General features: G+C 37.1%; 1 protein-coding gene across 2 annotated transcripts in view; it reads right to left on the reverse strand.

The window, feature by feature from the left end:
- Positions 1–3,984: 3,984 nt before the first annotated feature.
- Positions 3,985–24,800, reverse strand: part of ATH9 (ABC2 homolog 9) — a 95,184-nt gene continuing 74,368 nt past the window's right edge. Inside the window, exons 9-12 of one of the 2 annotated variants that reach the window (XM_090010865.1) lie at positions 6,759–6,850; positions 6,466–6,645; positions 4,715–4,828; positions 3,985–4,439 (exon numbers count right to left, since the gene is read on the reverse strand). In XM_090010865.1, coding sequence (XP_089866991.1) covers positions 4,245–4,439; positions 4,715–4,828; positions 6,466–6,645; positions 6,759–6,850 — 581 coding nt within the window. In that variant the 3' untranslated portion in view covers positions 3,985–4,244. Of the gene's footprint in view, positions 4,440–4,714; positions 4,829–5,913; positions 6,325–6,465; positions 6,646–6,758; positions 6,851–24,800 lie in introns of those variants that run through there. The other variant, XM_090010866.1, reaches the window with a different exon arrangement.

Consider the following 24,800-nt stretch of genomic DNA (forward strand, 5'->3'; position numbering starts at 1 on the left):
TAACATACTTAGATAACCTACTTCATGGGCTTAAAGGCATAACAAAGTTACCTTTTGCTTGACCTTGCTTCTCAACCTTCTTTGGTCGATACCAGAGAATCTCTAATCACTAATCTAAGGTGGACTCCATCTAGTAGCCAAACCAATTGAGAGGTAAATAAGGCTAAAAATACACTAATGAAAGAAATTTGTATATCTTAAAATAAGAAAAGGCTTTGTCATACCCTAGGCTTTGTAATTCTGTATAAAATTATCACCATGTGACAACAATTTAGAAAAAACAAAAGAGCCAAAAGTTATCAAAGTACTTTTCCTTTTTGACAAAAAATAAAATTCTAATATATGAAAAAACCAAATATGATAGCATCAGGAATATCTAATTGTAAGTCCCTATAACTAATAGTCTCTGAATCTTAGTTAAGATCCAGTAAAGAGGGTAACGGTAAATGCCAAGCCATTTATCTTGATCTAGGATGACTTTTTAAAAAATAAAAGAAAGCTAATGTAGTTGAATTTGAAATTTTGTCAAAAAAGAAAAAGATTGTTTGGAATTTAGGCAATCACAAGCACAAAAGTTCGCACACAATATCACAAGTTTTACCATGGCCGCACTCGCTTTCTTATACCGAGAGTTGACCCGCTTTACACTCAAAGAATCAATATTGGTCGAAGGGTGCACCTACGCACTACAGTCCTGGTTCCTCCAGCATGTGCCAACCAGAGCCAGTTCATTCAAGTACAACGACAAAGAGCTTCTTCCAGTTGCACGATACTGATTCTTAATCAACAACCTCCAAGAGAAAGAAGTCGTATGGGACTACTTTGATTGTCAGATATCTCCTCCCAGATACACTTATGCACATGGAAAGCGATTTAAGCTACTTGGCCCATTCTTTTGTATCTACTATCATCCAGAGCGATGCGTCAGACAATTTTCTTAGAGACAAAAGCGCGTAGAAGCTCAACTATTATCAGGGATCATGCCAGAATTCGATCTTGCATCAGCAGAGTGGTCCGAAGCATACCATTCTGCCAGATATGGTTGAGATTCCTTCGTCAATCTTACTCTTTTTCCAGGTCCTCGAGTGTCTGCTGATTATCAGGAGTGGTGACAAATTGTTTGTCCGCCCTCCTCTTTGTCAAGTTTACTATTGATGAAATCATAATTTTCTTCAATAAAATCCTTCAATTTTTATTCTATTATGCTTTGACGACCTCACCTAGGTAACAAGGCCTATTTTTAGTTGTTTGTTCTCTTTGCAAAGAATGACAACACAATTATCGTGATTCCAGCGATGACTCAATCCCTAGTAATGGGATATCCTTCCAATTGTCTACCAAATTCTCATCAAATATTTTTTTCTATTCATTTTTATTCTGAATCGTCATCATCGAATTCTAATCATCCATCTTATTCTGCAGAGAGTATCAGTATTCTCAAGTGGTTCAGATCAGATCAGGTAAGAAGACACTACTATATCAGTGCATCAGTGATTTCAGCAGCAAGTAAGAAGAGATACATTCTCCAAGATCTGCCAGAGGATAGAGTCAGACTAACTGGATGACATCGATCCCGCTACATATCAGTTATTCAAAAGAATAATGATCAAAATACAATCAGAGCAAGCCATGATAAGTTTAGGAAAGAGGCCTTCCAAGGAGAAATCCAAGAGCAAGCCTGTCAGAATTGCCCAATATGAAGATATCTCGGAAGAGACAGACTCTGCAGACAGAAGCTCTGATGAAGAACAAGAAGCATGCTTACCAACTCACCAAATATTCAAAAAGCAGATCCTAGAGCCTAAATCCGTCAAAAGACCTGAGGATCAACTAGATATCAATCATATACATCTACAGCTGAGAGAGATGAGTCGCTTAGTCAAAGACCTGCGAACTGAAGACAAGGGAAAGAAGGTGTGCACATGCGAGGATTTCTACGATGGTTTCGGGGACTGCACAAAATTTAAGGTGCCTGCCAAGGAAAAGATACCCGTCACCTTCCCCATGAATACCACCAGAAACAACAATAGCAACAACAAGAGGGGCGGTAAAAAGAATCACAAAGGCGGCTCAGGAAACCAAAATCCCGACAGAGATAACCACACAAGTCAAAAGGATGAGATGGACAAGCAGAATGACAATCCCACCCTTTCAAAGGTCCAACAAGAATTAAAGCCACAAGAAAAACTAAAGCATGACAGTTAGGGATGCGATCACAACTTTACTCCCCTTGACCAACTACACAAAGAAATCCTTGAATATATGCTGGCCAAGGAAATGATTAAATCCCCAAAAGTCGTTGATCCTACAGTGGTTAGAGGAAGGTTTAAAGTTCAATTTTGCGATTTTCATCGAGCATTCGGGCATGATACCGAACACTACTTTGTTCTAAAAAACAACATTCAGGACTACATTGATAAAGAACTCCTTGATAGAAAAGAAGACCAGTCGACCATCTTGACCAAGCATCTTCAATCCAGTCCCCAACATAAAAAGAAAGATCAGGAAAAACCAAAGCACAAAGACTGAAGTGTTGATCGAAAGTTCACCCCTGTGGACCAGACACTCAACAGTGTTTTGAAATACAAGCTCGCGAGAGATATGATCCGTTTGCCCAAAGGCACTGATCCTTCAGCAATTATGAGCAGATTCAAGGACCGTTTTTGCAAGTTTCATCAAGCAGCAGGACATGACACGGAGAATTGCTTCATCCTTAAGAACATCACCCAAGGATGGTGAAGCTTTAGGTAGATCTCAAATTTAAGTTGGTAGACGAAAAAGTGGATTTAGGTTCATGGATCGGACTTTGCTACATGTTACAGGGTCAGACATCAAACTGCCGCAGCCATCATTCTTGATGAGTTGGAAACACTGAATTGGCAGGGAGGACGAGTCATTGTTTTTCACCGGCTGTGAAGCTTGTGGGTTAAGCATAGAGCATTTTGGATCTCACATTTACTGCATCAGGCCCTAGCTTTTTAAGTTGGACAGAGGATATGGTCAGGGAAGTAGCTCCTGTGAAATTTCAAGCAAACTGATCGATATAGACTTTGTCACCATGGGGCACTTTCAAATGAGTAATGCTTACCATTCCATTAGTCACACAAGCCATTTGATGACTTATCGGCTGCCTTTGATGCACTTTAGTGTGAGCTACGAAGAATTAGTTAGGGATGGTAGTGGATCGGGGGAAAGCGGGGCCCCACCTCGCCCCGTTTGGATCGGGGATGGAGGCGGGGACAAAGGTTAAAATCCATCACCGTTCGAGGATGGCCGTACACTTTTCCCCACCCTGCCCCGATCCCTGCCACTTTTCCTCGCAATAGCCCCGCCCTGCCCCGCCTCATCCCTGTTTGAACCAGGGATGGAGGACATGAAACAGGGATGAAGGCAGGGGTGGAGGTTAAAATCCATCCCCGTGCGGGGATGGAGGTTCTAATCTTGAGGCGGGGTGGAGGTGGAGACCTTGTCCCCCGCCCCACCCCACTGCCATCCCTAGAATTAGTATCTGAAAATTGAATATATATATATATATGATCAAGTGCTTCAGGAGCACCTACTCCCACCCCCATAGAGGCTTTACATTTTCATAATTCTTGAGAGCTTTTTGTTGATCAGACCCTATAGATATGATCTACAAGTATTGTTTTGTTCAAATCAAGTTTTGGATCATGTGATTAAGGCATACATATAGGTTTTTCAATATCTTCAAAAATCAACTGCTCACAATGTATCAAAATTTCATGACCTAAAAAAGCTTAATTTTATGTCAAAAAACATGATCCAAAGCATGATCCTATCAAATAAAGTATGTTGAATACATCTGTATGGCTTGATTGAGAAGATGAAACCTACACCTATGATTTCTAGTAGGTGGGTGTAGGTACTCCTAGCATTACTAATATATATATTGAAGAACATTTGGACCATCATGAATCAGCATCGAAACGGTATATTATACTGAAATTTAATCGTACAACCTTCTGTATCTAAAACTCCATGCTTGCTATCCATCGTTTGATTATTATTGTCGATGTGAAAAAATATATCACAAAGATCGTTGCTTAATCGACTCTGAAGTGCAAAGGCATAGTTTGGTGTGCATCATAAAGAAAATACAAAATTGATCGACTGATGCAGCAGAAAGCTGATTATGACCCATAAATTCTGTTTTCAACTTGTGGAGTCCCATCAAGAAAGAATGACATTATTTTAAATACAATGATCTAAGAATGGCCTCTATGTTAGTCGGACAAAGATTTTCTGAGCTGAAAAAGCCATGAAGCAATTTGCAAAGTGAGTAGTCGAGCTTCCAGCAGGATCTCCTCCAGTAAGATGCCTACTCTTGATAAAAAGGATTTGTTCTGTGAAATCTTTGTCTCGACAACTGCTTCTGATGAAACTCTTCCGATAATCAAGAACGTGTCAAGAGAAGACCCCTGCAACCACAGAATATCCTTTACCGTTATTCACAATAGAAACCATGTCCAAACAAACATAGCAAAGGTCATCCTATTTTATTGTATCACAGTATATTGGAATAAGCGAGACTTTGAAACACACATAATATCAGGATTTTCATGTCCCGTGAATATCTCATGAAAAGTGTAAGATTTTCAAAATATCCATGATATTTGTGACTATTAAACTACAACATTGTAGTGTAGCATTTCTGGTTTTAAGTCATTGATAAAGGTAAAGGGTTATGGCATACCAGAGAATGATTGACAGCTCGCAGACAGTCATTTGTCTTAAGCATTAGTAGTATTACACGTGGAAGTCTTCTTAACAGTTCTGATATTTGAACGAAATATTGAGAAGCATACATCTGCACAAATAAGTAGCATTGCCCAGCTAAATATCAAGACTGAAAGAGTGATGGCACTTAAATATCAAAAGTTTTTTTCAACATGCTTAAAAACGTAAAATCTACATAGTACACTAGTCAGCTTCAACACTAGGGTAACCAGATCTTGTTATTCTGAGAAAGATGATGGAAATGAGTGGGCTCTTGAAAATGCCTCAAATACATCATGTGCATTCGCTGACTAGATGAACAAATGAGTGAACACTAAACACAGCTAATCAAGTACATAGCATGTATTATCCGAGTATCGAGCAAAATTACTGCAAAGAAGACAGTGGCCAGGTGGTTTAGCATAGATCTTCTTGACATTGAACTGGAAGGCACAATGTGCTCAGAACGAACAGGATGGGTTCAAGAGAATTAGCAAAAATATGAAAGGATAAGGAATCCTTTGAGATAAACATCTCAGGGAGAATGTAAAGGCAAGATAACTGACCAACCTCCGGTTTTGAACAGGGTAGTGGAATGAGACGCAATCTTATTAGGCACCAGAAGTAATTTGAATTACAAGGAATCCTGTCAAGCACAGGCCTCAGCAGCCATATCTGGATCTGTGTGGACACAACTGTAAGACCACAGGCTTATACGGGCCAGGAATTAGAAGATAATCAGTGAATGAAGGGTTGCCAAAAGGACAATATGGATATACTCAGGTATGAAGTTACAACATCCACTACCTTGCAGTTTAAGAGCATACAGCAACAAACAATGAGAACTTTGAGAACAAAGATGAAAAAATAAATCATTTTCATACTGAATCAGAACAGAAAAAATTAAGAACTGCTTCTAGAAAAAGATAGTACTTTAAACATATAAAATACATAAGAACATATTAGATTAATAATCAATGGATTATAATATTAGATATGAATTTGATAATATTCCAGTCTGAACACAATAAGGCACATGTTAATACTAAGAAAATAACATGCCATAACTTAATGATGAAGGAACACGACTCTTGTCCACCTTATACAGAGTATGCAAATGTATCTTGTAATTTTCTTTTATCTATTGATAAAAAAGAAAACGCTATTGAAGGAGTAAAGAGAAAGGTAGAAGTGACAACACTTCACAGACCATTGGTGTAAAATAAGAAAGGTGAGAGAAGTATGAGCTTATCTCTTAAAACTCTCTTTACAGTCCATTGGTAAATGTCTGAAACAATTATTTAGGAAATCTGTATCTAAGATCTTTCTACAGTTTCATAAGTATGGGTCCCCAAATAGAACACTTCCCTAAAAATCAGTAAGGAATAAGCAAAGCCGTAATGCTTTGCTTTGTCAGTGGTTTCACCAGTAACTTAAACCCAAACCATCAAATCTCCATCTCTTGACCCATATTTCTTGTAGTTCCACTGAAATGGCACAAATGCAAGTGTTGTTTAGCTGCTGGATGGAGGGTTCAGGGTGGGGTTTGTTTTTTCGGTTGGTGCTGCTTGCTCTTGAAAATGTTGTCTGCTCACAAAAAGGGAATCTATATTATCTTTTCAATGAATCAAATCAAACATTCTCCAAAGCATGGTTCCTCATAATTTGCCAAAGATATACATTTAGCAAATGTTTATGAGCACATACTAGGAGCAAAGAATACTAAACCTGTAGTTCTGCACGGTCACTATCATTGCCTTGCAAAGACAAATGATCTACTGCTGGATCAATGACCCTATTCCATGGTCGCATTGTTAGAATCCCTGCAAATAGGGTATACAGATCCTCTCCAGCACCCAGCTTAACACTGTTTTCTTTTATCCCCTTTACATCGGCAAATATAAGAGCCTACAAAAAATGACAAAATATAAGAGGGGAAAAATGCATCAAGTGAGAATCACTGTGATGCTATCAGATTAAATACAAGAAAAAAAAAAGTACATTAAAGGTTGATGGATTACCTTCCAAAGCGCAGCATAGTTTGTCCTTGTTGAAAAGTCAAGTGTCTTGTACAAACCATGATCCAACAGAATCAGTTGAGGCTTTCTTCTACCTATAGACAGGCAATAACAGAACACGTATACAAATGAAAAGTACATCTAATATCTATCCCAAAGACAGTCTAATTGGTATATACTATTGAATCACAGAATAATAAATTATAAGTTCGAAAAGGGATGACGATAATAAGAGAAGCTTATTTTTAAACAGTTTAATTTTATGATCGCAACGAAGAAGATACTAACAAAGTTAAGGTCCAGTTTGCACCAGAGGAGAAAGAACTTGCACGTGCTTAAAATTGGTAGTTGGTGGCACAAACCAAACAACTGTAAGGAAATGAGTTCCTCTGAAGATATTCACTAAATCACCAAAAATCGACACTCAAAAGAGTTCCGCCAAAATACCAAAAAGAACACACAAAGAACCACAAATGGGTTCACTCACAAACACCCACTAAAGGGCACAAGAACAAGAAATGAAAAATAATACTTTTATTGATTTCAACCATTGAAGGAAGCTTACATTTGAGAGGGGGTTTCACCCCTCGTTGTATACGCAAAGAAGGTCTCCAAGAGAGACGTTGGGAGAGGTCCCAATGGCTCCAATAGAGCCATTGGGCTCTCTCTCCAGTGTCTCTCTTAGTTGAAAAGATTCTGAAAAGTAAAAAGAAGACAAAAAAGGAAACTAACCTAGTTATTGAAATGAAATAGGGATCTTCGAAACACGAGCTTAGATTCTCAAGGGAAAGTGTCAAGAATGACACTAAAGCATAACCCTTAAAAAGAGTATAACTGAAAATAAAATAAAAATAAAAAGGTATTCTTTATTGATATGAAAAACCAATTGCTTAGGAAGCATTGGAATTAAAATAAAAGAGGGGCTGCACCCCTTTATATACACAGCTGAAAGAGGACTTAATAGAGCTGTTGGACACAGTCCAACAGCTCTATTGCTAGTCAAGTCTGGACAGGACTTGACTAGCAACTGTCATTCTAGTTCAAACTGAACTAGATGACATAAAGACAAAATAAAAATAAAGAAAAAAAGTTACAGAAAAGAAAGAACGAATATATATATATATATATATATATATATATATATATATATATATATATATATATATATATATATATATATATATAGTTTTACATTTTAACACTCCCCCTCAAACTTACGGTACAATGAGCGAAAGTTTGTCTAAGAGAAAGTAAAATCAGGGAGCAGCGAGAGGCTTTGTAAAGAAGTATGCTAACTGATATTCTGAAGTGACATATGATAGATCAATTATCCCGTGTAGATATTCCTCTTTGACGTAGTGACAATCCATTTCGATGTGTTTGATACATTCGTGAAATGTTTTGTTACTGGTAATGTAGATCGCACTTTTGTTGTCACATCACATTTGTGAAGTCTTTGTTGTTTCAACTCCCATGTCAGCAAGCAGTCGTCGAAGCCAAACTACTTCCATGGTCGTGGTTGCCATGACTCTGTATTCAGCTTCGGTGGATGAGAGAGATACCTTCTGTTGCTTTTTATACCTCCACGAGATCAATGATTTCCTTAAAAAAACACAAAAAACAGTGGTTGAGTGTCTGTTATTGGGATCACCTCCCCAATCAGTATCAGTATATGCAATTAAATCAAGAGAAGAGAAGGAAGATAAGAAAATTCCTCGTGAAAGAGAGGACTGAATGTATCTGATAATACGCATGACTACTCCCATGTTGAAATTGACTTGCTGTGTAAACAACATGTGCTATATCTGGTCTCGTAATGGATAGATAGGAAAGTGCCCCGACAAACTGTCTGTAAGGAGTAGGGTCTGCAAGAAGTTCTGCATCATCAATCTTTATTTTAACATTAACAACTTCTGGAGTGTCGACTTTCTTATCATCAGTAATACCAGACCTGAAAACAATATCAAAAGCAAATTTAGTCTGAGATAATAAATATCTTCTAGGAGAATAAGCAACTTCAATGCCTAAAAAATATCTCAACAAGCCTAAATCAGTCATTTCAAAATGAGAATTAAGAAGTGTTTTGATCGTTTCAACTCCCTGTTTATCGCTTCCGGTGATGATCATATCATCCACATAGAGAAGAAGCACAATGATCCCTGCATCAGAATTCTTAATAAACAAAGTAGTGTTAGTTAAACAAAATTGAAAACCAATATCAATCATAACACGACTAAACCTATCATACCAAGCTTTCGGTGCTTGTTTAAGTTCATAAAGAGCTTTTTCTAAGCGAAAGACTTTATCCTCAGGAATACTTAGACCAGGAGAGGGTTCCATGTATACTTCTCCAACTAACTTTCCATTTAAAAAGGTATTTTTGACATTCATTTGAAAAATAGACCATTTTTTGATAGAAGCTAAGTATTCTAAAATAGGCAGGTGTAAACACCCCAAATTTTCCTCGTTCACTTCCAGACACCCCTGTGCCATAAATACCAAACCTGTAGGTCAGTGTAGGAGTCTAACCCTAGGTCTGTCCCCTTTTAGGTGTCGTTTCACCCCCCATTCTGTCAGTAAGATTCCCATTTTACCCCTAGGTCACCTTAGATTCTTGTCAGTTAGAGTAGAACAAGCTCATTTTTAAGCTCAGAACAATTAGAATGTCAGTCATTTCTAGCTCACCTGAGCTCACGATGAGCAGATCATGTTCATTTTTTATCATTCCTGCCGAAATTGGTTCATTTCCTGAGAAATGAGCTCATTTCTAACCTGGATCCCAGTCAATTGTTCTCGGGTCAGTCAAATTCAGTCGACCCTATTCCCTTGAGTCTAACCTGAGCTCACTAGGAGTTCAAGTAGTGCGGTTCCAGTTCAAATCCATTTCCCACAGTCTAGGAGTCCATTTTAGCCCATTTCAGCTGAAATTAAGCTAAGTCCAGTCAGTTGAGCTAGTGTTTGAGCTTTAGTTTTAGTTCATCCCAATATTATTGATCTTTGTTCCAACTCAAAACCCAGTTCTTGTTCGTCACTCACTTCACTCCAGTGATCATTTCTCACCATTTCTCTAAGAAATGATATCATTGCTCGATCGTTCAGTCCAGGAGTTTAGTTGAGCCAGTATCTTGTCAGTTCATTTGAGTTCTGAAACCCTAGAACTCAGTTCATTCCAGTTCAAACTAGTTAAAACCCCAGTTTTCAGTGTCACTCTTGGCCCTGCAAGGACAAAAACCATTTCTTTAATCATTGTGTTCATTTTTACCAATTTTATCACTTTTTAAACTAGTACAACTGTCAATCGGGGTCCAATACCTGAAATCCTTTATCCAGGGTTTGCATTTCACATGACATTCCATGTCATATCTCATCATTTCAGTGAAATCGCTACGTGGATTCGGGAACAACTTGCCAATGCAATATCTCCCTTGTCGAAGATCCAATCGACGATCCATAAGTTGCAGTGTCTTCGTTATTCTGTCTAGTATTTCCTGTAAAATTTTCAGATTTTTATGCATCTGTTTACTATTTTTCCTCTGACAGAAAGTAGAAACGGTTTTACAGAGCCGTTACGTATTGTCTAAACCCTAGATCGACTTGTGTCAATCGTATCTCTCTCACCAAAGATCCGATCGATGATCCATAAAAAGGAAAATCTTCCTCCATGTATCCACTGTCATCTGCTAAAATTTTATAATTTTTGAACATGATTTACTATATTTCCCTGTACCCGAAACCGGATGTATTTATATCAACTCATTACATATAAGTCAGAATCAATCGTATATTGTCGGAGCAATATCTCCCTAACCAGAGATGATTTTTCCGATCTGTAAAAAAGGAAATCTCTGTTTTTTTGTCTAATACCTCTCTGTAAATTTTTATGAATTTCTATGGTGGTTTGATTCCCGATTCGGGTCTGACACTGTAACAGATACGTGCCCGCGGGCAAAATCACGTATTTTAGGATTTTATTCAATTTTTACATTACAATAATGTCAAAAACATATTTTTTTATTACAGCTTAATTTTAGGGTTATTAGAACTATCCATGTCGATTTTTACTGATTTTTAAAATCATTTGATATATTATTTGATTAAATCATGAAAACATGGTGCCCGAGAGTCCCGATTTGAGTAAAACACTGGCGAAAATCACTATTTTTGTGATATTTCAATTTTTTTATAAAAAGTTTCAAGTTTTTAATGTTTGATCATGTTTATAATCATGCTAGGGTGCTTCACACCCGATTTGGTGTTTATTTAAATCTATTTGAACCCTAAATCCAAAGTTTTACAAAAAATTTTTCTGAAAACCCTGATTTTAAGGCCATAGTCTTGTTTTCGAGGGTATTTTTGTATTTTTTTCTAAATTTCGAATTTCAAAGTTGTTTATTTTTATTATTTATTCAATTTTATATCATCTTTTATTATGTTTATCTCAGGGGAAACATGGAAAAAGGCTTATATCCAGATAAATCCAGTAATTTTCAGATATTAATGGATAAATCCAGAAAAACCGACATATTTTCACTAACAAACTTTCTAGTTTTGCAGGGACATTCAAGAGTGTATTTTCTTTTATTTCTTTTCTCTTTTTATGTAAATTGTAATTGTAAATTTGGAATAAGAATTTACTTTTCCTGCTTAGAATAGGATTGCATTGCATATAGTGTATTTTTTTAATAATGTCAATGTATGATGGATGATGATTCATGCATATTCGAACTCATCATGGTCTACACGAATGGCACATGCACTAGCTTCTAAGAAGTTGATAAACTCGATGGGTTTCGTATTTGTGGTTATAGTCAAAATACGAACGAAACCCAGATTTACCATCTTTTTATAAGCCACAAATGACCTACACTCTTAGGCATTTTCAGAAATCATTGCATATTTCAAAGTTTTTCCAAATATTTACACATTTTAGAATCAAATGAGATATTATTCAATACATATTCGTGGCCATAGTCAGGGATATTGGTGAATATATTTCATCTAAATTCTATAAGGCACAAAAATTCTTTTTCTCAAAGATTTTCCTCAAAATTTCTTCAGAAAATATTTTTTACAAGATTGCATTCATGCATCACTTAGGTTTAGAATGCATCATGAAAAGGGTTTCACAAGGCTACACGCCCCTCCTTTTGATCAAATCAAAAATCCAATCCTAGAAAACCGATTTCTCAAAGTTATCCTGAATTTTCTTCAGAAAGTGATTTTCTCAAAGCATTAAGGTTTCCCTTCATTAAAGACGATTTTCAAAGATTTTCCAAGTACTTTTCTAAGTTCAATTCATGGTTTTCTAAATTCCAATTTCGAAGTTCAAGTTCAAGAGGAATTAACTTCCTCAAAACCATTTGAGTTTTTCTCATAAATCGATTTTCTCAAAAACCTCAGGATTTCTTCAGAAATCGATTTTCCTTTTATTCAGAAATGTTTTCTCAACATGATTCACGATTTTTCAAGATGTCTTCATTTACAAATATTTTCAAGTATTTTTCAATATTTGAAGCATACATCATGTTTTTTCAAGTCAAAATCTTTCTAAGTCATACCACATACCTGATTCTTTGTGCATTTAGGAATATAACATCGATTTAGACAAGTGGAGCAAAGCAAAGCACTAGATTGATTTGGGGTTTGATTACCCCTGGTTATGGCGCCGAAAATGGTTGAACCTCGTACCGACAGACGAGTCCCATTATTTGGAATTATCCTGCATTTTAAAACGGAGGCAAGTTATTTTCAAAAACTTTTTCAAATGTCAGTTTGACTTGCAAAAGTAAAATTTTGCAATGACAACAGTTTTGGCGACCGTGATGGGACCCGTCATCGTCTGATCAATCTTGTGCTTTGCTCTATTCAAGTTGTCAAAATCGTGTTCTACAATGTCAGCTCTATTTTCATGTGAACCTAAGAGCCTAGAATCAAACCCAACTGACATGGATTGCACGTAGACTTAGGCATGGTTTGGTAGGACCGATTGAGAAGGCATTATTCATGCTCACTTAGACTTAGGTCAAATACAATCCTCCTCAATCTAGGATTTGATTGAAAACAATGTTTGCTTCTTATAAATTTTTCAAAACTCTGCTTCTTTAGGTCATTAGAGCCTTCTGTTTTCTTGCATGTTGATCATATTTAAAAAACAACCCCACCTACTTTTACCTGGCCACCACGTTGCTGGGCTTTCTTCCAGAACCATAGTTCGGGACAAAGCCTCACAACTGGCCACCTATTTGGGTTAATCCCCCCTGCCACTTACCAAGAGCCATTGTCCAAAGTATATTGGTAGGCGCTCAAAGTTTTTGAAAAACATTAGCCTAGAACCGGAGAAAATATTTTTATACCACGTACATCAGGCCGTAGCTCGAGTATATCGGCATAGCATGATTGAACACAGATGATCTAAGCCTTAGAGTTAGGATTAGAGTCCTACAGCTATTTCAAAACTTGTGCATTTAGAGTCAGCCTTTTAGGGAATGTTATATGAGCATACTTATTGTGCAGGATGTGATTGAATGTTATTTCTCTTTATTCCCTTTGTTTCCTTATATTTTTTCATAATTTTTTCTGAAAATCCTGAACATTTTTTTAAAATCCCTTATTTTCTTACATTCTCTCTCATTTTTACAAAGAATTTATCAAAACCCTGGACGATTTTTGCAAATTCTCTATTTTTTCGCAAAACTCCAGGCGATTTTTCATCCTTCCTTTCCTCTGGATCTCGAATTTTCAGCTTTATTTTGATCCTGTCTACTATTTCCCTCAAGAAAAATCATGTGTTTTTCTTATGGATTTCAATCATGTTTTCAAAAATCTTTTCACCTTATTTTTTCAATGAATTCCATGATCATGGCAGTGGGAAATTATCTGCCCACCTTCCCTTATGGTTTACCTTAGTTGCGCACTTCCTTTGTCGAAGTAACAACGCAATTGTAGCAATTCCAGCGACGATCCAATCCTGGGTAATGGGATATCCTTTTAAAATTGTCAACCTAATCTCATTAGATGTTCCTCTTATCCTTTTCGTTCAAATTGTTGTCCTAAAAAAAAAAATACATCATGACCATCCCCTTTGTCCTACAGAGAGTATCGGCATTGTTGAATGGTTCAGACCAGATCAGGCAAGAAGACTGCACCATATCAACGCGTCAGCAATATTAGCAGCGAGCAAGAAAAGATGAGTTCCCCAAGTTCGGCCACAGGACAGGGTCAACAAGATGGCGACGACATCTTGTTGACCCTATATACTTTATTCCAGAAAATGATGGCCAAGATGCAATCAGAGCAAGCTGAGGCTAGCTCAGGAAAGGCGTCATCCAATAAGAAAACTAAAGGCAAAACCATCAGGAAACACATCAAAATCACCCAAAAGAAGGTTCAGTAGGACAGCGAGTCTGAAAAGGCAGATTCAGCGAAAAAAGATTATGGAGAAGAACGAGAGTTGTTCATTTAAGATTCCAAATCTATTAACCAGTCGAAGAAGCAGACCCTAAAGGTCGATGATCCAATCCAGCTTCAGTTGAAGGAAGTGACCAGGATGGTCAAGGACCTACAGGCCCGAGATAAAAGCAAGAAGGTCTATACTAGTGAAAATTTCTACGATAGTCTTGAAGGGGATGACAGTTTGGAAGATCTCCCCCATAAATTTGTCAAATTCGATAGGACTGATGATCCCAAGGCTAACCTGACCATGTTCTTTGTAGAATGCAATCAATTCAAGAGAGATAATCGGGCTTTGTTTAGATTCTTTCTGCACAGCCTAGAGGACATAACAGCCAAGTGGTACTCCGAGCATATCAATCCAATCGAGCTACGAGAGTTTGATAAGGTGGTCAACCTTTTTATCGAACGATTCCTATTCAATATTGAGGCATTGCCCACATTAAATCACCTCTGCAGCCTGAGACAGAAAGATGGTGAAAAGGCAAGAGACTTCATTCACAGATGGAGATCCACATGCAATCGAATGAGGGATCCGATATCAGAAGGGCATGCATTGTCAGTAATCCTAAACATTTTCTCCCAACCTCTGACGGGCCTGATCTCTACCTCCCCGGCGCGATCCTTTGTCGAATTAATAGAACGAGCCGAATGAATGGGGATAGAAAATGGTGTATATGAGAGCCTCAGACACCAAAAGAAAAGTGTGAGCCACTTGCGCAACCAACACCACGGGCCAAAACAATAGCAACGACATAAAAAGCAAAAAGGGTAATGCCCTCAAACATGATAACAAGTCTTCTAGCTCCCCGCAGAAACCAAGCACTCGAGAGAAGATAAAGCGTGACGGTTGGGGTTATGACCGCAAATTCACTCCTTTAGATCAGCCGCTTGAGGAAGTTCTTGAATACCTGCTCAAAAAAGATATGATAAAACTTCCAAGGGTTGCTGATCCTCCAGTCACCCTAGAAAAATAAAAAGATCGTTTCTACAAGTTCCACCGAGCAATGAAGCATGATACATAATGTTGCTTCATCCTCAAGAACATCATTCAAGACTGCATCGACAAAAAAACTTCTTGTAGTAGATGAAGAAGAAGATCAGTCGACCATTTTGACCAAGACTTTCCTTAATCATTCAAAAAAGTGATAATGTCAATGCTCTCCCATCTTGCTTTTGTCGTTTTAAAGGGATGATGTAGTCTCATTTCTTTCCTTGATTTGTCATTCTTTCTTTAATGCATCAATAAAATTATCTATTTTTTTCTCATAACCTAACGCCATCTTTTCGCAAAATATCTTCTTGCGAGGAGTGACCTATTTTAGAGTGCCTCCCGAATCAATCAAGAAGCGTATTGTCAATCTGTCGCCTTGTTATCTTCATAGAGCGTTCGTAAATTGTCTATCCTTTCGTCCAACATCTTACTCCCCAGTTACACTGGAGCATTTTTTTTAAAATTTATCTCTACTACAAAACGTCCTGTATGCAGGCAGGATCAAACAAAATCTTTCATCGTTCATTTGCATCTATTTGCATTCCTCTACATTTTGCATCTATTTGCATTCTTTTTCATCCATTTGCATTAATTTGCATCGAATTCATTACTCATTCAGGACAAGGGACAATCCTGAGACCCCGGCAAGTTGTCCAAGTCATCGTGAGGCTGAAGATTGAAAATCTCTCATCACAATCAACAAGCACTTTTCAAAACACCAATCTTTTTCAAATTCGACCTTCGGGTCGAGTCTTTTATCAAAACCATTTTCACAGGTGTAAACACCCAAAATTTTCCTCATCCATTCTATGACACACCCCCCCCCCCTTGCAGAGACCAACCCTGGTAGGTCAGTATAAGAGTCCAACCCCAAGTTTGTCTCAGTTTAAGTGCTACTTTACCCCTTTTTCACCAGGAAAATTACCGTTTTACCCCTACGTTATCTTAAATCCCTGTCAGTCAGAGTCGACCAAGCTCATTCTTAAGCTTAGAACAATTAGAATGTCAGTCATTTCTAGCTCACCTGAGCTCACGATGACCAGATCAAGTTCATTTTTTATCATTCCTGCCAAAATGGGTGCATTTTCTGAGAAATGAGCTCATTTCTAACTCGAATCCAAGCCAACTGTCTCTGAGTCAGTCATTCCTATTCAATCATATTCCTCTGAGTCTAGCTTGAGCTCACCAGAAGTTCAAGTGCTCCAGTTTCAGACCAAATTCATTTTTCATTGTCTAGCAACTCATTTTAAACCATTTCAGCGCATTTTAGCTGAAATTGAGCTAAATCCAGTCAGTTGAGCTAGTGTTTGAGCTTCAATTTTAGTTCATCTATCTTTGTTCCATCTCAAACCCAGTTCTTGTTCGTAACTCACTTCACTCCAATGATCATTTTGTTAGAAAGTGACTTTGAATATTTTAGGTTCGATAATGAACTCATATGCATGCACATTAAGTGCGAATATACCCACTTAAGGGAACAACACAAGCACATCAAGTGCTAATACATAAACCCATAAAAGGGATAAATATGACTTAAACTCATAAGTTGAATATTATTGAAGAAATAGGAAGAAGAGGGTAAAAACCCTATACAATGGAACATAAGCTCCTCCAAGGAGTAAAGAATACAAAGGGGGAGACCCCTATTTATAACACAAGAGAGGAACCACATAGGGGGCTCCCAAAGGAGTCATTGGGAGCCCCCAACGGTCACATTTGTGACCGTTGGGGGCTCCCCAACGACTTTTTGGGGAGCCTCCCTAGGTGGCGCAAACCACAAAAAAAAAGAAACTAAAAAATAAAAGAAAAATTACATGCATATTCCAATTGGAATATGCGTAAAATGACAAATTACAAGAATACCCTTGAGGGTATTTTAGGAAGAGAAAATATATATATTTATATATATATATATAAATAGAGATATGTATACATATATATATATGTATACGTATCTTTATATATATATATATATATATATATAAATATATACTCGTACATTTAAGGATTATATTTCAACATACATATATGTGTACGAGTACACATATTTTAACACCCCCCCTCAATCTTTGCGGGGAAACGAAAAGATTGAAAAAAGGCGCAAGACTCCAAGAGGCTTCCGTAAGGATGCTATTGAAACTTGTAAATGCCTTCTTCCAATGCCTTCTAATGGTGAACATATGTCCTGATCCATCCGGGGTACTTCCTTTTATCCTATCTCCAAGATCCTGTAGAATAACAACAAAGAAACAAGTAAAACATATATTTGCACTTTACTCAAGTGGAACATTTCTAACAAAATTAATTGAAACCAGATCGGATGACACATCCGCAAAACAATGGTGCAAAAATATAACTTATGCATAGAAATTTGAAGCACATGATAGGATAATTATTTTTGCATGAAAAGTAAATTTAGAAAACCAAAGTTTCAAAATCATACATCATGTTAAAGAGTGAGCGGAAGCAAATTATGCGGAAATGAATTACAAGAATGCATAATGCATTCATAAGGTCCAACATTGGACAAACATAACCCCATAATGGGGAATAACACAATGGTCCCCTAAGGGACACCACAGTAAGCCTACGAAGAGACATAAGTTACATATGCTTTATTGAATGAGAGCCTAAAAGGCCATAAAGAGCATATGCATATACTATCATGAAATGAATTAATACTTAAAGGAATCATTAATGAACATGCTCCAAACATGTAACAAAGTGTCAAACAAGAGAAACGAAGTCTCCAAGCATACTTTAGACAAAATGAACACAAGAGTTCAAAAGGTTTTGAATCCATTTAGAAGGCAAAATAATGAGTGTTATTTGAGTAGAGAACCTTATACATTTAGAAAAATCTCACTCAAATGACAAAAAACTCATTTTTCATATCAAATACAAAAGTGGTCAAAAATATCAATTTGATTTTAAAATATGCATATCAAATATATGATTCACTTGTATCTAAAGTTCATTCATTACAAGCAACTACCTCATTAGTCCTCCAAAAGCCCATAAATCAAGTGTATAAGCTACTAGATCAAGAATAAATATAATGCCATTAAAGGCCAAAGACACACACAAAGGTGTGCCAAAGAACCTCTTGCCTACATATAATTGTAATGAAATATGCGGAAAAGTAAAGAGTGCTCTACGCACTTACAACATCCACTAATGAACAAACAACAAGGGCTAATACCCAAACCCAAAGGAGACAACACAACATAAAAATATAAATGCCTCTTATTGAAAGAGAGAGAACTCTCAAGAGTGAAAAATACAAGAGGGGTTCACCCCTATTTATACACAAAAGAAGGAGGGGAGGAGTGGCCATATGGCCTTAAAAGAAGAGCCACCTAGGGGCTCCCATGGAGTCGTTGGGGGCCCCATCGACTCCATGGTGGGGCCCCTATTAGGTGGACAAAAAACCAAAAAATAAAAGATAAAAAAGAAAAAAGAAAAAATACAAAAAGAAAGAAAAGAAACAAGTACCCCTATCGGGTACTTGTGAAATGACTAAAATACCCCTATTGGGTATTTTAGATTATACAAATATATATGTATATAAATATATGCATATATATGAATTACATATATTTTAACACCCTCCCTCAAGCTTTACGGGGATATGACCGAAAGCTTGTTAAGAAGAAACAAAAACCGAGGAGTTGCAAGAGCCTTAGTGAAGAAGTCCGCCAACTGGTACTCTGATGTGACGTAAGGTAGTGCTATGGTTCCTCTTAGGTATTCATCACGAACGTAATGGCAGTCCATCTCAATATGCTTAGTACGCTCATGGAAGGTGTGATTGCTTGCAATATAGATTGCGCTTTTGTTGTCGCAACACAGCTTTGAAGGAGTAGAGATGACAATGCCCATATCACTGAGGAGGCTTCTTAACCACACAAGTTCCATGGTTGTAGTGGCCATAGCACGATATTCGGCTTCAGTTGAGGACAAGGATACTTTGTGTTGCTTCTTGCATCTCCAAGAAATCATAGAGTCACCTAAGAAAACACAAAATCCGGTAGTTGAGACTCGGTCATTGGGATTTCCTCCCCAATCTGCATCAGTATAAGCAATTAAATCAAGGGATGAGGCAGAGGAAAGAAAAACTCCCTTAGTTATGGTATTTTTGATATATCTGACGATCCTTAAGACTGCACTCATGTGCATAGTTGTAGGTGCATGTTGAAATTGACTGACAGAGTGAACGACATGAGCAATGTCTGGCCGTGTGATGGATAAGTAGGTTAGAGACCCAACAAGTTGCCGGTAGGGAGTAGGATCCTCGAGAGGTGTTCCATCTTCCAACCTTAATTTTGCATTGATGACTTCAGGGGTTTCTGTCTTCTTATCGTCGGAAATACCAGATTTGGAACATATGTCAGCAGCAAGTTTCATCTGAGAGAGAATGTACCCTCGAGGGGAGTACGCCACTTCAATTCCTAAAAAATATCTTAAGAATCCAAGGTCAGACATATCAAAATTTTCTTTCAAAACCTTTTTAATATCATTAATGCCTTTCTCATCACTTCCTGTGATGATCATATCATCAACATAAAGTAGTAAAATAACTACAGAAGACCCTGCACTTTTCACAAACAAAGCAGTGTCAGTATAACATGAACGAAAATTCAAACTTGTCATTACATTACTAAATCTATCATGCCAAGCTTTTAGGGCTTGTTTTAAACCATATAATGCCTTTTTAAGTTTAAGAATTTTATTTTTACCAATACATACTCCTGGTGGGGGATCCATGTAAACTTCTTCATTTAATTCGCCATTTAGAAAAGCATTCTTAACATCTAGTTGATAGATAGGCCATTTTTTCACTGACGCAATAGCAATAAGAGTCCTAACACTAGTCATTCTGGCAACAGGTGCGAAGGTTTCTTCATAATCTATACCATATTCCTGAGCATATCCTTTAGCTACTAACCGTGCTTTATAACGTTCTAATGAACCATCACTCTTGGTTTTAATTTTGAAGACCCATCTACATCCTATTGATTTCTTTCCAGTGGGTAACAAAGTTATTTCCCAAGTTTTTGCTTTTTCAAGGGCACTAAGCTCTAAGTTCATGGCTTCAACCCATTGAGGAATATTTTTGGCCTCATTATAGTGTGAAGGTTCATGAAATGAATGCAACGCAATTAGACATGCTCTATATCTAGGAGTTAAGGACTCATAGGAAACAAACCTATTAGGAGGATTGGAGATCCGACTGGATCTTCTTAAAGATGTTTCTTCAATGTTGGATCCTTGAGAGTATTTTTCCAAGGCACTTATTTGAGTTTGTTGACCACGCCTAACATATGTTTGGATTGGTCTATTATTCTCATCTATAGCATTATCAAGAGGAATTTCCTCTAGGTCATTCAAAGACTCATTAGAGATTTCCTCTTCTTGAGGAGTCTCATCTTCTTGAGATAGAAGATCAAATAAAAAAGTATATTCACTTTCGTCAATATCTTTAGTTTTCACAAAACCATTCTCATTTTCCAAAAATGTTACATCTTTGGATACATAGAGTTTGTTATTTTTCAAGTCAAAACATCTAAAACCCTTTTGATTTTCTCCATAACCCAAGAAAACGCATTCAATAGCTTTAGGAGATAATTTGTCCCGTTTATGAGTAAGGACAAAACATTTGCATCCAAAGACTCTTAATCTATTGAAGCCAGGTGTTCTTTCAAATAGTTTTTCGTATGGAGATGTATTCTGTAAGGATGAAGATATCATTCTATTTATTAAGTAAGTTGAGGTTAAGGCCGCTTCGGCCCAAAAATTCTTTGGAATTTCTTTGGAAATAAGGAGTGTCCTAGTGGTTTCCATGATATGTCTATGCTTTCTTTCGGCCAAGTCGTTTTGTTGGAGATTCCTAGGACACGATCTTTGATGACAAATTCCATTTACTTCTAAATAGTTTTGAAATTCATTTGATAAATATTCTCCACCCGAATCGGATCTAAGAGTGGAGATATTACTTGAAAATTGATTTTTAACTATCATATGAAATTTTTTGAAGAACTCAAAGACTTCGGATTTTAAATTGAGAAAGTAAATCCATACATACCTAGTGTAGTCATCGATGAAAGTGACATAATAGGAGTACCCTCCTTTAGACATGACGGGGGAAGGACCCCAAACATCCGAATGGACTAACTCAAAAGGTCTTTTGGACACAAAAGTTCGGTTTGGAAAAGGAGTAGATTTCATTTTGCCAAAAATACAATTCTTGCAAACAAAATGTTTCTCATTACAAAATTTCTTTCCAAATGGAAAGGAGTACATTTTTGAGAAACTTGGATGTCCAAGTCTTTGATGCCAAATATCAATATTTTTATCTTGGACATGGTTACAAAAAGAGTTAATGGGGAGTTTCAAGTTGCTCATGTAATAGAGATCTCCCCTTCTATGGCCTTGCCCAATCAGCTTCCCGGACCAGAGATCCTGTATAGAGCAATCCTTAGTTGAGAAGGAGATTTTACATCCATGATCGCATATTTGAGCAACAGAGAGGAGATTTAAATTAAGTTGAGGTACAACTCTCACGTTTGGCACAAAGAAGTCTTTTGAAAAGTTTAAAGTTCCAAAACTTTTTACTTATAAAGATGTACCATCGGCAGTTGAAACATAGGAGTTTTTATAATTATTACATAAATCGAAAAGCTCATTTACAAGGGGGGTCATATGAAAGGAAGCTCCAGAGTCAAGGATCCAAGACGACATACCTGGAGGAGAGGAAGAAGCTACGGCGGCACCCGAAGTTGATGGAATCTTGAGTAGAGTTTGTAGTGCCTCCGATAGTTGAGCAAGAGAAAAAGAGTCTGTTCCTTTGATTGCTTCCTCTTTCTTTTGAGTGGCTTCTTCAACGGAAGCAACTTTATTTTTTGGTGCTTCATTCAACTTAGGGCAATTAGGTCTTATATGACCCGGTTCTTGACAATGATGGCAAATGGCTTTTCTATAGTTGCCATTATAGTTATTTTGCCTTCCAAAATGAGGAGGTTTGTAGGTTTTCATATGGTTGCCGGGTTTAGATACGGCCAAGACATCATTTCCTCCTTTAATCATGCCAAGACGGGTTTCTTCTTGGCATATTTCGGCAATGGCATCTTCCAAAGGAAGAGGCTTTGATCTATGTAGGAGGGAGGATCTAACTTGTTCATACTCGGGCCTAAGCCCATGTAAAAATTGGAAAAAGTGTTCTTTTTCCATTTGTTCTCTCCTTAATTCCACATCTATACTAGAAACCCATTTTGGTTCTAGCAAAGATAACTCATCCCATAGAGGGCCAAGAGTGCTAAAGTAGTCCCTAACACTCATTTCTCCTTGTTTGATAGTCCAGATTTTTTCGTGAAGAAAGAATTGACGAGCAAGGTCTTTTTGGGTAAACATACCTTTCATGAAGAACCATGCTTCATTTGCCATCCGAAATTTGGCAATGTTGGCGCAAATCTTAAGCTCCACATTGTTCATGAACCAAGCAAGAATCTTGGCATGCTTACTTTCCCAATCTTCTATTTTAGATTGGTGATCTTCAATGGCCTTCATGCGGGCATCTCCTTCAAGAGCTTTTTCTTGATCGCCTTCCATCTTAGTTAGTTGGAGTTGTGGTTCCGGAATGGTGCCCATAACGTATCCCCAAAGCTTTTTCCCTTTGAGGTTGTTTTCCATGGCGGCGGCCCACATCATGTAGTTGGATCCATTGAGCTTGAAGGAGAGATCAATCTTTTGTTCTCCTTCCATAATAATCACACTTAAAAGGATAAAAGAAGAGAGAACCAACAAAAAAACAAATATAGCTACACAACTAGCTATATTAAGAAGAAGAGCATACACAAGGCTATGATACCATGTAATGAAATATGCGGAAAAGTAAAGAGTGCTCTACGCACTTACAACATCCACTAATGAACAAACAACAAGGGCTAATACCCAAACCCAAAGGAGACAACACAACATAAAAATATAAATGCCTCTTATTTAAAGAGAGAGAACTCTCAAGAGTGAAAAATACAAGAGGGGTTCACCCCTATTTATACACAAAAGAAAGAGGGGAGGAGTGGCCATATGGCCTTAAAAGAAGAGCCACCTAGGGGCTCCCATGGAGTCGTTGGGAGCCCCCAACGGTCACAAATGTGACCGTTGGGGGCCCCATCGACTCCATGGTGGGGCCCCTATTAGGTGGACAAAAAACCAAAAAATAAAAGATAAAAAATAAAAAAGAAAAAATACAAAAAGAAAGAAAAGAAACAAGTACCCCTATCGGGTACTTGTGAAATGACTAAAATACCCCTATTGGGTATTTTAGATTATACAAATATATATGTATATAAATATATACATATATATGAATTACATATATTTTAACAATAATAATACTTGAAATGAGTGCATCTACGACAAGAACAAGAGAATACACGCCAACATGGACCAAAAGCATCTCTTGTCTACGTAAAAATACACTCAAAACCAAATATGTTCAGCTACTAGAACAAGAGTAACAAGCCAATCATGGGCTAAAACACAATACATCTCTTGTCTACATAAGATGACACTTGAAATGAGTGAAATAAGTCAACCATGGGCATACATCTCAGCGACTAAAACAAGGACAAAAATGCCAACATAGGCTAAAATCACACATCATGGTGTGAATCAACGTGCCTTGTCTACATATAATAACACTCAAGACAAGTGTGTTCAGCTACTAGACCAAGAGAGCAAAAGCCAACAAAGGGCTACCAACACATGAAGGTGTAATAAAATTCTTATCTATATATGATGACACTTAGATAAGGGGCATAAAAGGAGAAGACTTTTGATGCAATAAAACTTGTAATGAAAAACATATAAATAAAACCTTGAAATAATATTCTTCAAAAAGAATACCCATAACAATATCATTTTGGAATAAATACACACACAAAGAACACTTGTGCACAAAAGCACAAAACATAAATGTGCAAATGCACTCACATGATTCATAGACAATAAAAGGTTGGACAATAATCCCCAAAACCTTGATTTTAATATACCTTAAAACATTTAAGGTTTCAAACATCATATATCCATCACATTTATATATAAATAAGAGCATCCATAAAATCAATGGCAAAAAACAAACGAGTGACACATTCATATACCAAATCATTCTATAGTCCCAAGGTGCCCATAACTCACCTCAACCACCATCTATAATATGGCAAGTGGACAATCTAAAATGACATAACAAAGAGTGACACACTCATAATTAGAGATCATATACCAAATCATTCTAGAGTCCCAAGGTGCCCATAACTCACCTCAACCACCATCTATAATATGACAAGTAGACAATCTAGAATGTCATAACACAAGGTGCCCATAACTCACCTTAACAACCATCTCTAATATAACAATAAGGCCATAAAAAAAGAATTTGATGCATCATATAACATGTGATGGATAGAAGATAAAATGCCATAAAAAGGCAATGAGTTCTTAGGGAAAACATTTTCCAAATATGTGATTTTTACAAAGAGGGTCGATTCAAAGGTCCAACATAATTAATCACAACAATATGCCATATAACAATAATGATGCAT

The sequence above is a fragment of the Nuphar pumila genome, chromosome 6, assembly GCF_984573655.1.
Source record: "Nuphar pumila chromosome 6, dmNupPumi1.hap1.1, whole genome shotgun sequence".
In the NCBI taxonomy this organism is placed as follows: domain Eukaryota; kingdom Viridiplantae; phylum Streptophyta; class Magnoliopsida; order Nymphaeales; family Nymphaeaceae; genus Nuphar; species Nuphar pumila.